At 39.9% G+C, this 12866-nt stretch overlaps 1 protein-coding gene across 1 annotated transcript in view; it reads left to right on the top strand.

Moving 5' to 3' along the window:
* Positions 1-12866, top strand: part of pth2ra (parathyroid hormone 2 receptor a) — a 50546-nt gene that overhangs the window by 28586 nt on the left and 9094 nt on the right. Inside the window, exon 10 of the mRNA XM_020614911.1 lies at positions 8401-8495. Within this exon, the coding sequence (XP_020470567.1) occupies positions 8401-8495 (95 nt within the window). The remainder of the gene's footprint in view (positions 1-8400; positions 8496-12866) is intronic.

The following is a 12866-nucleotide window of genomic DNA, read 5'->3' as shown; positions in this document are numbered from 1 at the left end:
TGTAACCCTTTTGCCACCCGGCTCGTTATAGTAAGGGAATAGCTACTTAGTGCATACCCCTCTAAACTCAAAAAAACAAATTGGCAAAAGAGACATTCCAATGTAAGAAACTTTGTCTAGGGTTCAGTATGATCCTCACCTTTAAAACATCAATTGGAGATTTCCCAGAAATGATATTACTTCAAATAACTCAGAATATGCATGTACTTTGTTACTTGTAACTTATGGACAATTTTTCCAGGGACTGTTTCACAGTGTAGAAACAATAAACACACACACTAAACACAGTTCAAGGTTGTGTATTAATTAAACAAACATATACCACAAATTTACCCAGTTCAAATATGAAATAATATTTTAAACCCTTGAAATGATGTTTTAACCACAAAATCAACCCGAGTGCACTCTTAAAGTTTTATGCAAGCTTGCGTTGGAGCTTATGTCCACTCGAAACCATTTTAACAGTCATACCAGTCTGAAAGAAATAATCCTCGTTCCTACCATCCAAGGGACACAGGACGTCTGCACATGGAATCCTACTGCGCTGTCGTCTCCCCACGCAGGTGAGTTCTGAATCTCCAGTGGCAACACCGTGTGCTTCCTTGTGACTCTCAACAAGGTAATTAGCAGAGACATGATGGAGCTAGCTTTAGCATTAGCTTAGCTTAGTTTTCTCAGTTTCGTCTTTTTGAGAACACAGTTCAACTCACTCACTCGCAGCACAGGTTGTTCACAAACTCTTCCGTGATTGACTGGAGCAGGGAACAGTTGTCCAGGCTTGTTGAAGACAGATTATAAACGCCTTTTCTCTGTCTTGAATCTTTAGTTGACACACACCTTATACGGCCATTGCCGTGACTTGTCCAGTTCTCCTTCGCCCGCTCCGCGCGTCTTCTCTCTTCTTATTCTCCTTTTTTCGGTTGTCTTCTTTTGTAGTACACTGCATTGCAAAATAATAGAACATGAGATACGAACAATAAAAAACGATTATAACACTGTGCAACTGCATATTTCAACCCATTTATAATAAACGATGAAATTGCCTAATGATTTATCATGTGATGAGAACAAATACCTTACTGCATCACCGTAAAGACAAAATACGCTCTGGTAAACAAAAGAAAACAATACTCTGATTCTGTGAATAATCAGATTACTACAACAGTATATAGCCCTTCCCCCTATGTTTGATAGAAGAGTTTGTAACCATGGCAACAGAATCATGTGACATCAAAGGCCATAGTGATGTCAGAACTAAAAGGAGTCGTTGCTTTCCACACTCTACATACATTTAAGGAGAATCTGGCCACGTGTGTAGGCGGATCTAACTGTTGTTGAACTTTAAAAGCATTTTTTAATCTTTACAATTTTACAGAAAGAACATTATATTTTCAGATCCAGGCAATTTGTAAAACGCAACATGCCAATCTTAAGCTTAGGTTTCCTTGTGGGCACTTTAGTCACTAAAACTGTTAGGGGACTCTTTGACCGTTACCTAACACCAGACACAAATTCACCCAACAGCCTGTGTAAATCCATCTGCAAGTTTTCAAATGTATTTAATAACTGCTGGATGAACGCCTCACTACAGGCTGTACTGAACCTAAAGAGTGTGCAGGAGAAATTAACTCACCTATCCCCTGAGTCACCGGAGCTACAGCTATCAGAATCACCAGCATTTGCACAGCTCTTTTTGACAGCCCTAAAAAACCCAGGGAGGACTTTCACTTCAGGAGAAATCTATAACGTTTTGACAGACCTGAACAATAGAGTACCGTCACTGGATCTGGCACAGCACAACTGCTCATTGGATTTGGTAATACCTTTCCTGTCCTGGCTCAAGCATTGTGGAGTACAAACGACTTTCCAGGTGAATGAAGCAAGCAGGTGCAAACAATGTGGACAAACTGAACCTAGCCTTTTAAATATAGAGGATGTTTATCTTTTACCACCATCATTTGAAAATGACACCATTTCCTCTCTCTTCACACATGCTATCAACCAAAGAGAAAACACAGGACAATGCCATGCATGTGCTTCCATAGCAGACAGAAACCCAGTTTGGGTCTGCCCTGACATTTTAACCTTGTATCTGAATCGAACATGCTGCAATGGGTCGGTAATCAAGGAGCCTGTGAGTCCGTCCAAATTTATAGACATTCCAGTGGAGGAAAACAAAACACAAAGATACAGACTGTCCTCTGTCATTTGTCACTTAGGCCCTGATGCAACGAAGGGACATTATTATTCATATTTGTTCAATGACCATGTCATCATCAAAGCTGATGACTGTGAAATATCAGTTGCATCAGAAGACATGGCAGTGGACATATGCAGAAATGGGCTCATTTACTTCTATGAAAAGTGCACATAAGCACTTTCCACATTATATGGGACCACACATGGACAGAGCGTTACAACAGAGAATACAACAAAAGACTTTTGGGAGCTTGATGTGTCGCTGCCCTTACTTGGAAAAGCTCTACTAATTCTAGGATGAATAATTGAAAAGTCCGGACGAACATTTATGACACAGGTTATGTCCAAAATCACCTCCTATATGATGTACACCAACAGTTAGCTCAGTGAACAGTCAATTGAAACTTCGGACACTCACTACACGTTGGCATTTTGCGTCATCACTAACAGCTGTAGGACCACGCGACAATAATTGTCCATTTGATAAACCGTGGAGCATTGCATTGTGGGATTATTAGAAAGTAGTGTACATGGCATGTACACAGCAGCCGTGTCCGTATTCACTCCCTGCTCACTTTGTAGTGCGTTCACCATGTTGCTGTGGTGTCTGAATGATGAGTATGTAAATCTATCCACTCTATAGTGCACTGAAAAACTCCACAATAGAAAATAAAAAGTACTGTACATGGCATGGGCAGCACGGTGGCACAGTGGTTAGCGCCGTTGCCTCACAGCGCGAAGGTTCCGGGTTTGGGCCCCACCTGGGACCTTTCTGTGTGGAGTTTGCATGTTCTCCCTGTGCCTGCGTGGGTTCTCTCCGGGTACTCCGGCTTCCTCCCACAGTCCAAAGACATGCAGCTTAGGTTGATTGGTGTCTCTAAATTGCCCATAGGAGTGCATGTGTGTGGTTGTTTCTCTATGTGTTAGCCCTGCGATGGATTGGCGACCTGTCCAGGGTGTACCCTGCCTTCGCCCGAACCGGCCGGGATTGGCTCCCCCCCCCCCGACCCCGCTCAGGGATTAAGCAGTAGAAAATGAATGTACATGGCATGTACACTAACAATCCCACAATGCAATGCTCCCATTTTGTAAGATGGAAAATTAGTGATGTTGCAAAAAGTACTTTTTACCTAAATTTATTTTCAGGTTTAATTTCAAGCAAAGACAAGGGTGGCACAGTGGTGCAGTGGTTAGCGCTGTCACCTCACAGCAAGAAGCTTCCAGGTTCGAGCCTTTCTGTGTGGAGTTTGCATGTTCTCCCTGTGCCTGCGTGGGTTCTCTCCGGGTACTCCGGCTTCCTCCCACAGTCCAAAGACATGCAGCTTAGGTTGATTGGTGACTAAGTTTCCCCCAGGAGTGGTTGTGTATCTAGTAGTAGTAGTAGTAATTCCTAGCAAATACAAGGAAAGGGCAGGAGTAACTGGATAAAACAGGCGAGACAACTTAAATCCAAGCTCAGTGGTATCAAAAAACAATCCAGTCTCACAGCCTTTGTCTAGTTTTTTTTTTGTTCTGCATTTTCATATTTATTACATACAGTATGTAAATGTCCACAATAATACAATTTTTAATGCGAAGAGGGCAAAGTCTTTAACAGATTAGATATATGAGGATCAACAAAAATGCTTCTGCATGCCACTGAATTTTATTCAGGTTTTATCAAGAGGAGCTGCTACTGAAATTCTCAAAATAAAAAATACACTTTATATGGAAATGTGAAATGTGTATAGTTTCTCAATTTGTTTATGTTAGTCCAGTGTTTGTTTTTGGTGGTCATCATTACAGTAACTTATCTTATGGTTTCTGTTTGCTTGACAAGAACTGCTAACTGGACTAACATGTTGCCATGTCTCTCTCCTTCTCTCACCTGAACATAGTCTTCTTCTGCTATATTGGTGTTTTTTCCTTCCTCCTCCTCCCACAGGCATAATTCAGTTTCACATTTGATTCTGCTGTTTAAGATGGTGGACCAGAATGACTTATAGGTAGAGCAAAACTATTAAAAAAGGGAATTGGGACTCACCTAATAACAGTTCCTTGTGGTTCACAGAAATATTTACATGTACCAACTTAACAGGCCAAAAGATTTTTGCCATTCATTCATTTTCTTCCTTCCATATACATACCGAGGTCCTCTCCATCACTGTATTACTGCTAAAATTAGAGATTTTTAAAACAATTATAAGTGATACACAGATGTATGACCTGATTATACTTTAACTGTGACCCAGTTTGTTATTTTAATTGCCACAGAAGCAATCTCAAGTCCACAAGTGTCAAGTATCAGAAGTTAGAAATTAAAATGTTCAGATTCTTGGCCTTGTTCTAGAATATTTTGATCATAAACCCCAAAATAAAGCATTAAAGTATTTTTGATGCCAAATCTCAGGTAGTGTATTGGAATCAACATAGAGATTCTCAGCCCAGCTGGTGAGTGTAAATAATTTACCCAGTGGAGGAAGCACTTCAACAGCAGCTGCAGTCCTTTGTCAGTGTCTTGTTCAGCCACAGCACACTTTCAGGGTGCAAGGTTACAGCTGCACATGGGAGTGAAATTAAGTGCAAGTGAAGCATGCTGTTTTATGGCCAATGTGAGAAAGAGGTTTTAAAATAAATGAAATCTCAGTTTGACATACCAGTTTCCACCATGAAAGTCAGATGTGTTACACACCCATCTACCACCCAGACCTTCACACTGCAAGGGTGATCTGTGTAGTCACAACCTACATCCACCGCAATACAAACAGTAGAAGTGTTCATTCAGTTTATAAGCTCATATATGACACTGCCCTGTTAAGAATATCTAAAGTTTTCTAGTAGTTTACCACCAGCCATTGGTCACATTTGCCTGCGTAAATACTGTAGGACAAAAAGCATTTTCTTCAAATCTCACAACTAAAACAAGATGTGTTGGCAAGCTGTGTGTGTTTGAGAGAGCCAATTACTGAACAATAAACACGTGTACCACACCAGGGCAACCTAGCTAAAATAAGGAAAGAGCACAAAGAACCCTGAGACAGAAAGTAACCTTAGAACTGGTTGAATGTGGCTGTTTTAATCATCTCCAGGTTATGGGTTAGGAACAGCACAGATAAGAAGTGTGGAGATGCACTAACAAAGGAACTGAGATGAGCAGGGAGGACAAATTATAACAAAATTGGAGTTAGACTTTTCTGTAAATGTCCTGCATCCATGTTCCATGTTTTGTTACCATGCTGTTCTGTGTTGTAATAAAAAAAAGTGACAGTTGTTTTCCTTTTAGCATGCACACATGTACACTACAGGAATTTGAAAATGGATATTGTACACGTACACGTACTGCAATGATACATAGGTAGAAAAGGCTTTTTCACTCATCTAGCTTCCTCTAATGGAAATTCAAATGGGCTGTATGGCATAAGAAGCAGTATCTTTTGTCAGTGCAAATCATGAGTAATCAGTCTCTCTCCCACTCTTATCCTCTAAACTGGTGAAAGCTACAGGCTGAGAATTCTTAGCTGAACCCTGCTATAAAACACAAATAAGGAAAGGGAAGATTTGAGAGTGTGTGTTCATGCAGTGTCTTGCTGTGAGGACCACTTTTTCAAATTTCTATATTAATAACCTTTTGCTGAAAAAGCTATTTTGACTTGTCATTTACCTCTCTGTAGCATTAGTGAAGCTGCTACCATGTGGTGATTCCTGCAGATTCTAATCAGAGATGGCTTTGCTTTGCTTTGTCAGGATTAATGAAGTGCTGACTAAAAGTGATTATCTCCTGAAGACAGTGAGTGTTTAAACCTGCAGAAAGAAGACCATATGCTAATTTGTAGGTTCAATTTATTTCTTCAAACTCATTTGTTTTCAGCTATGTTTAGCTGCTAGCTGCTAAACATAAATAAAAATAAACAGACTTAAATTACAGGACAATAGGTTAATCTTCTGACAGGAGATGGCTGGTTCAGGATTACATGACATAAAAACCGCTACTACACAAGAGAATACAAGACAGACACTTGAGATAGTAAGGGGTTACAGAATACAAACACTAATGCTGGCACATGAAGAGACAATAGACAAGATCTAAGAGCTCAGTGTAGAGCTTGAATGACTTAGTCACCATAACAAATGGACAGGAACTGAAATAGACCAAAGCAAGCACAGATACAGATACAGCTATAAACATACCAACAATACAACTAAGACCAACAGAGAAACTGTAGATGCTGGATAAAGACACAGGCAAACCGCAATACACACACCAGGAAAAGGGGAACACGTGTCCAAGAAAAGGGTCCAAAAACAAGGTACACAGGGCTAAAACCAGACAAAGGAACAAAATGCAGGGAGAAGAAAATACATGTCAAAAACCCGTGAGGAGTTTGTCCCTCCCTCCTGCTGTACAGTACTACAGCAGGAGGGACACAGGCAAAGAGAAACAGGCAGGGATACACAGGAGAGGATGACAGGCAAGGACAAAGTTAAGTGGTGATGACATCACATGAACCAGCAAAAAGCAGGGATAATGAGCAGCAGGTGAAGGGAGATGTGTAAAATGTGGGAAATGGTGCAAAATGTTGTGGAAAAGCACCACCTGAATAAGGCTGTAGCAGTACGAACAATAAATCTGTTTAACGACAATGCAATTCCACATTTCTGCCAAATCCTTAAAAGGAGGCAAAAGCAAGTGCTACTGGACAGGTTGCTTGTTATAGTAGCACAAAAAGAAAAAGATTTTAGTGAGCCAACAGATACCAGATAGCTCTTATCTCGGTCTCCCTCACGCCAGCCATGTTTATTTTCAAAGGTAAAGTGCAGGTTAATTTGTTTTATTTTTACTTTATACTGTATTTTGCATTACTGTAATAATTTTTATATGGCTAAGCGTGTGTGGAACCATTCATCTGAGTTTCCATTATTTCTTATGGGGAAGTTCGCTTTGATATACGAGCACGTTGGCAAAGCAAATTATACTCGCAATCCAAGGTGTGTGTATATATTATATATATATATATTGTTAAGGTGGTGTTAATATTATGGCAAGCCATTCAGGAAATAAATGTAATGAAAATATTGATTGAAACTTGAATATATTGCCATATGGTGTTGTACTGGACTACATTATATTCAGAGGTGTCTGTATATTTTTTGTCCCGCCCATTGACATGAGAGGGTCAGAATTCAGAATATTAGGAACACCTCTGAAGTACTTTTCACAGTGCCGTATAGCTTGTGAATATCCCAACAAAGATCAATAAAGTCTTATGATTATACCATATTTTCTTAAATTAATCTCCCTCTGATAAATAACTAGTAACTAAACTTATCAAATACTTATAATGAGTACAAAGTACCATATTTTTCTTCTGAAATGCAGTAAAGATGAAGTAGCAGAAAATGAAAATACTCAAGTAAAGTACAGATACCTCAAAATTGTACTTAGTCATGTTCTGCCTCTGGTCATATGGATGTGGCCCAAAGTCTGACTTGGAAAAATGTTATTTGGCTTGTTTACACATGCATGAAAGTGTCAGATGAGTCACTCGGCAGGAAACAAATCAGATTTGCGTCACTTCAGCAGGGAGTGTTTATTTCAGTTTATTTCATTATTCTGTTTAAAAAAAGACCTGAATAAAATGTAGCAAATGTAGAGATGATGGTTTATTTCAAGTTTGATAAAGAGTATTAGTCTATTTATTGTAATTTATAGGTAAAATCTAATGACTTCATTAGAATACATCATTCTGGTTTACTGTACAAGTATGTATGGTGAAGGACAGTAAAAGCTTACCTGCATGGCGACTCACCTTCACTCCTGCAACCCAGCCAGCTCCTGCCTCGTCTCTCCGTGCCATACCTCTCCAGTCGTCTGCCACCCTGCAGCCATATCGCCTCGTCTCCCAGTACCTGCTCTTCCTCTGCCTTGCCTTCCCAGCCAGTACCTGCTCTGCCTGTCCTTGTTCAATAAACATTTTGTTTTCTACTCCTGGTGTGTGTCTGAGTATACTGGGTCCCCCTGCCATGCCTGTCTTAACAATTTGATCATTTTGGTGGTTCACACAGACCAGAGAGGTGACATTTCATTCCATGGTCTAAAAGCAAACCACAATTTAAATGGTTTCATTTCTTATTTTAATACTTCAGTTACAGTAATGAGAAGAGAGGCTACTTTAATTTACTGCAGAACTGAAAGGTTTTACATCTTTTTTTCTTCTGTTTCAGCTCAACTTTATCTTATTCGTGAACATTGTGAGAGTGTTGGCCACTAAAATTCGAGAGACAAATGCAGGGAGATACGACACCAGGAAACAGTACAGGTTTGTACTGAGCTGACTGTATCTAATCTGTATGTATCTATCTTACAGTATGTTCAAGGTTGAAGTGTGACACAAAGTGTGAGTTGTAGAATTTTCCAGTCTTTTTCTGCAATAGCTCATTTTCAATGTCAGTATTGTTGAACATTCAATACACCCAGATGCCTATAAAAGCTTGAAATACTGTAGTTTGCCTTGATATACAGTGGATTCAGAAAGTATTTAGACCCTTTCACATTTTCCACATTTTGTTATGTTGTAGACTCATCTCTACACACAGTACTTAACAAATTCTGTGTTTTCTTAGCTCTATGCTTCAGGTTGTTCTCTTGTTGAAATGTAAACCTTCACCCCAGCCTGGGATCCTGAGCACTCTGGATAAGGTTTTCATTCAGAATTGCTCTAGTTTTCTGCATCCCTTGATCCTGACTAGTCTCCCAGTCTCAGTCACAGAAAAACATCCCCACAGCCTGATGCTGCCACCACTGTGTTGGACTGTAGGGATAGTATTAATGAGGTGATGGTCAGTGCCTGCTTTTCTCCACACATGCTGTTGCGAATTGTGGCCAAATAGTTCAGTCTGTGTTTCATCAGCTTTTGGGCCAATCGGATTGAAAGCGTAACACTTGAACACACCACACAGACTGCAGCCAATGGCTGACTAGCACTTACATTCTGTGCCTGCTTGACAGGAGTAACCCCCTACCAGCATTTGGCAGTATCCACTGACATTCAGAAAGGAAAAGAAAAAGAGCTACATACTGGAATGATCTCTTGGGCCCAGAGGATTTTCCTTCTCATGGTCTGTGAGTCCTACAGGTGGTTTTTGGCAAATTCATGTATCTTTTAGTGAGGAATGATGTTCGTCTGGCCATTCTACCATAGAGGCCTGATTGGTGGAGTGCTGTGCTGATGTTCATCCTTCTGTAAGGTTCTCCCATCTCTAGAAAGGAACTCTGGATCTCATTCATAGTGACCCTTGGGTTCATGGTTACCTGTCTGAATAGGTACCTTTTCATCCATGATTACTCAGTTTGGCTGGGCAGCCAGATCTCTGAAGACTGCTGGTGGTTCTAAATCTCTTCCATTTGAGAATGATGGAGGCTACTGTGCTCTTGGACACTTTCAGATTTTTCTGTCCTTCTTCTCATCTGTCTGGACACAATCCTGTTTCATGTCTACAGGCAGTTCTCTTGACCTCATGGCTTTCTTTTCACTCTGACATACACCATCAACTGTGAGCCCGTACAGTCTATAGACAGGCGTGTGCCCTTCTGATTATATCCAGTGCATTAAATTAGGCACAGGTAGACTCTAATCAAGCTGTAGAAGTATCTCAACGCCCACTGATAGGAGCCGGATGTACCAGAGCTCAATTGCAAGTGTCATAACAAAAGGTCTGAATACTTATGTAAATGTGCTATTTCAAACACTCAAAAAAAAAAAAAACTATTTTCACAATGTCATCATGGAGTATTGGGTGTAGACTGAGGAAAAAAAAAATTAAGACGAGCCTGAAACAACAAAATGTGAAAAACTTGAAAGGGTCCGAGTATTTTTTGAATCCACTGTAGGCAGGGTTACTGAACTGCAATCAAATCACTATTTTATACAATTTCTTGTTTTAATATAGACTAAGAGCTTTTATAAATAGTCAGTGGGAACGCAAGTTGTTTTTCAACCATAAAAAACAAAGGCTATACTATACTATACACTCTATATTTAAATTTTACTGTTAACAAAGCTCACAATACTATAAGTCACTACAGTCCAACAGAGCATGGTACTATTGTCCTGCAGTGCAAAGCCGATGTAGCTTCAAACGCAGTCTTTATGCATCTTTCCTTGGGTGCAAATCTGTTTTGTTTTTTGCACATTGGTGTGACACAATTGAATAAACTTGTGCTGAAGTAGGAGGGGAGATGCAGCAGAGGCCATGCATATGCTGATTAGGGAGCATGGTGCAAGTTCAGTACTCATTTTGACCTCAAATTGCTAAACACACCAGAGAAAAGAAATAGATTTGAAGCTTAAAAACGTGGGGGGGGGTCTACGGTTCACGTGTATCTCACACGCATATCTCTGAGTCAGTGTGGACTGACACATTTGGTAGATTTGAGTTTTATCAGCTGCAACAGGCAAGTGACAAAATGCTTTCTAGGAGAACTGGCCTCAACCTGTGGCAGCAAGGAAAATACACAAAGTAAAGTTTCCCATTAGAAGCAAGACATGGGTATGGAAGTATTCTATATTAAAAAAGGACACACATAACAGTAAGTGTGAATGTTATGTTTTAAACAAAACTACCACTGCGATGTGGGAAATGTGTTTTCTTCCAGTTTTATATGTGTGACAATGTAAATGCTTCCTACCTCAAAGAAGGTTGTTGAATTGGAAGGTCATTAGTGGTTTTTATTTGTATTTAAATAGCACAATCACAACATTTTTCTCAGAGACAGAGTTGCCTCACAACATGTAAGACATTTACTGACACACATGCACTGTGTTTTCATTCCTTGTGGGGACTTTACATTGACTTACATTCATTTCCTGTAAACTTGTCCTAACCTTAACCATAACCACTGCTTGCCTAACACCTAACTTCATCCTAACCCTAAACCATGTTGCCACTCTGAAATTCAGTGATGGCCGAGTCCCCACAGTGTGAGTGTGTTAAGAGGTTTCGGTCCTCATGATGTAAGTAATACAAAGGCACATGCACAAGCACAGATATAATGTGTTCTAGCATTTTCACATCTGCAATTACCACTGTTATTCTCTCCTGCTGGTTCTGACATCGTGTCACATAAAAACATTATAATTACAGTTTATTATGTAAGAAGAGAACCATTTTAAAGGCTGCAATCAAGGCAGGTTTTATTTTTTATTTTTTTGTAGATGAGGAGACTGTTAGTTCAAAAAAGATGATAGTGATCAGGTGCAGTAAACTGAAAGCTATGCTGGTAGATAAACGTAAGCCAAATCCAGCCCATTTCATATGTCCAAAAATATAAGAGAAGCCAACAAAGAGAATAAAGAGGAAGCAGGTGAGAGAAATAAATGTCCAAAACTTGCAAAGACCAAGAGACTGATCAAATGTAGTTACGAACAATGCAGTCTTATATCTCCAGCAGCTCTCTTATAAATTAAACCAACAACTACAATTTATTACAAGTTGTGTTTTAATCACTCTGGCCATGATTTAATTAAGTTATAACACTTGTCAATTAATTGCTAGACTTCTGTGCTCTGAACGAGATGTAGCTGCTTGCTAATAGAGCTACCTTGGTCAGATAATGAGCACACACATCTCTGAAAACGTTGGAACAAATTTCTATATTGGCATTACTTGGATAGACTGGCCAATCACGGTTATTTTGTCACCTGAAACAATGTCAGAACCTAAAAAAATGACCTAATATGAGTCCCACAAATAAAAAAATGATAAGAGCTTTGAGCCTGGCTGAAAGTCTCTGCTATCAGGCTGTCACCCAACTGTCACTACATTGGGTAGGTCTTTCCCCAGCTGTGGGTTGTCGTCTCGCTGGGCTCCTCCAGTCCCCGTCTCACACAGCGGGGAGTACTGAGTGACATTAACAGCAAAAAGGCAGCTGTCACTAACCCAGGGATATGTCTCCACATGTGCTCAGAATGCTCAACCAGTGTATATATATTTATATATACATATGTACAGGGCGGCACAGTGGGGTTAGCGCTGTCGTCTTACAGCAAGAAGATTTTGTGTTTCAGCCAGGTTCGACCCGGAGTCTTTCTGTGTAGAGTTTGCATGTTCTCCCTGTGCGTGCGTGGGTTCTTTCCAGGTACTTCGGTTTCCTCCCACAATCCAAAGACATGTAGCTTAGGTTGACTGGTGACTGTAAATTGCCCAAAGGAGTGAGTGTGGGTATGTGTCTCTATGTGTCAGCCCTGTGAGAAACTGGCGACCTGTCCAGAATGTACCCTCTCACCCAATATCATCTAGGGTTAGCTCCATGACCCTATTCAGGAATGAGCAGTATATATATATATATATATATAATTTTGACATTTAAGCAGTTTGCATCCAGTGAATATCCTTAAATGGTACAAAGCTAAGAAGTAAAATGCCAGAGGTACAACAAATTAAAAACTAAAAATGTGTACATTTCATATAAATCAGGCCGTTTTCACGTATCAGGTAATGTTCCAACTTTTGTTGATGACTTGCAACAACAAATTCTATCTGTATACTGACAAGTGTTGACAGTCTCTGCAGCATTATTTGCAAAAAGGCAATTAACAAAGGAAGTCAGACCTTTTCAGGGTTTAATCCTTCAGGATATCTGCTGTCTGTCTGAACAATGTTTAATTTCAGTTCTAGAAACAATGCCACAA

The sequence above is a fragment of the Monopterus albus genome, unplaced genomic scaffold, assembly GCF_001952655.1.
Source record: "Monopterus albus unplaced genomic scaffold, M_albus_1.0 scaffold153.1, whole genome shotgun sequence".
Lineage (NCBI taxonomy): Eukaryota > Metazoa > Chordata > Actinopteri > Synbranchiformes > Synbranchidae > Monopterus > Monopterus albus.
This window is presented reverse-complemented; position numbering and strand designations above follow the sequence as displayed.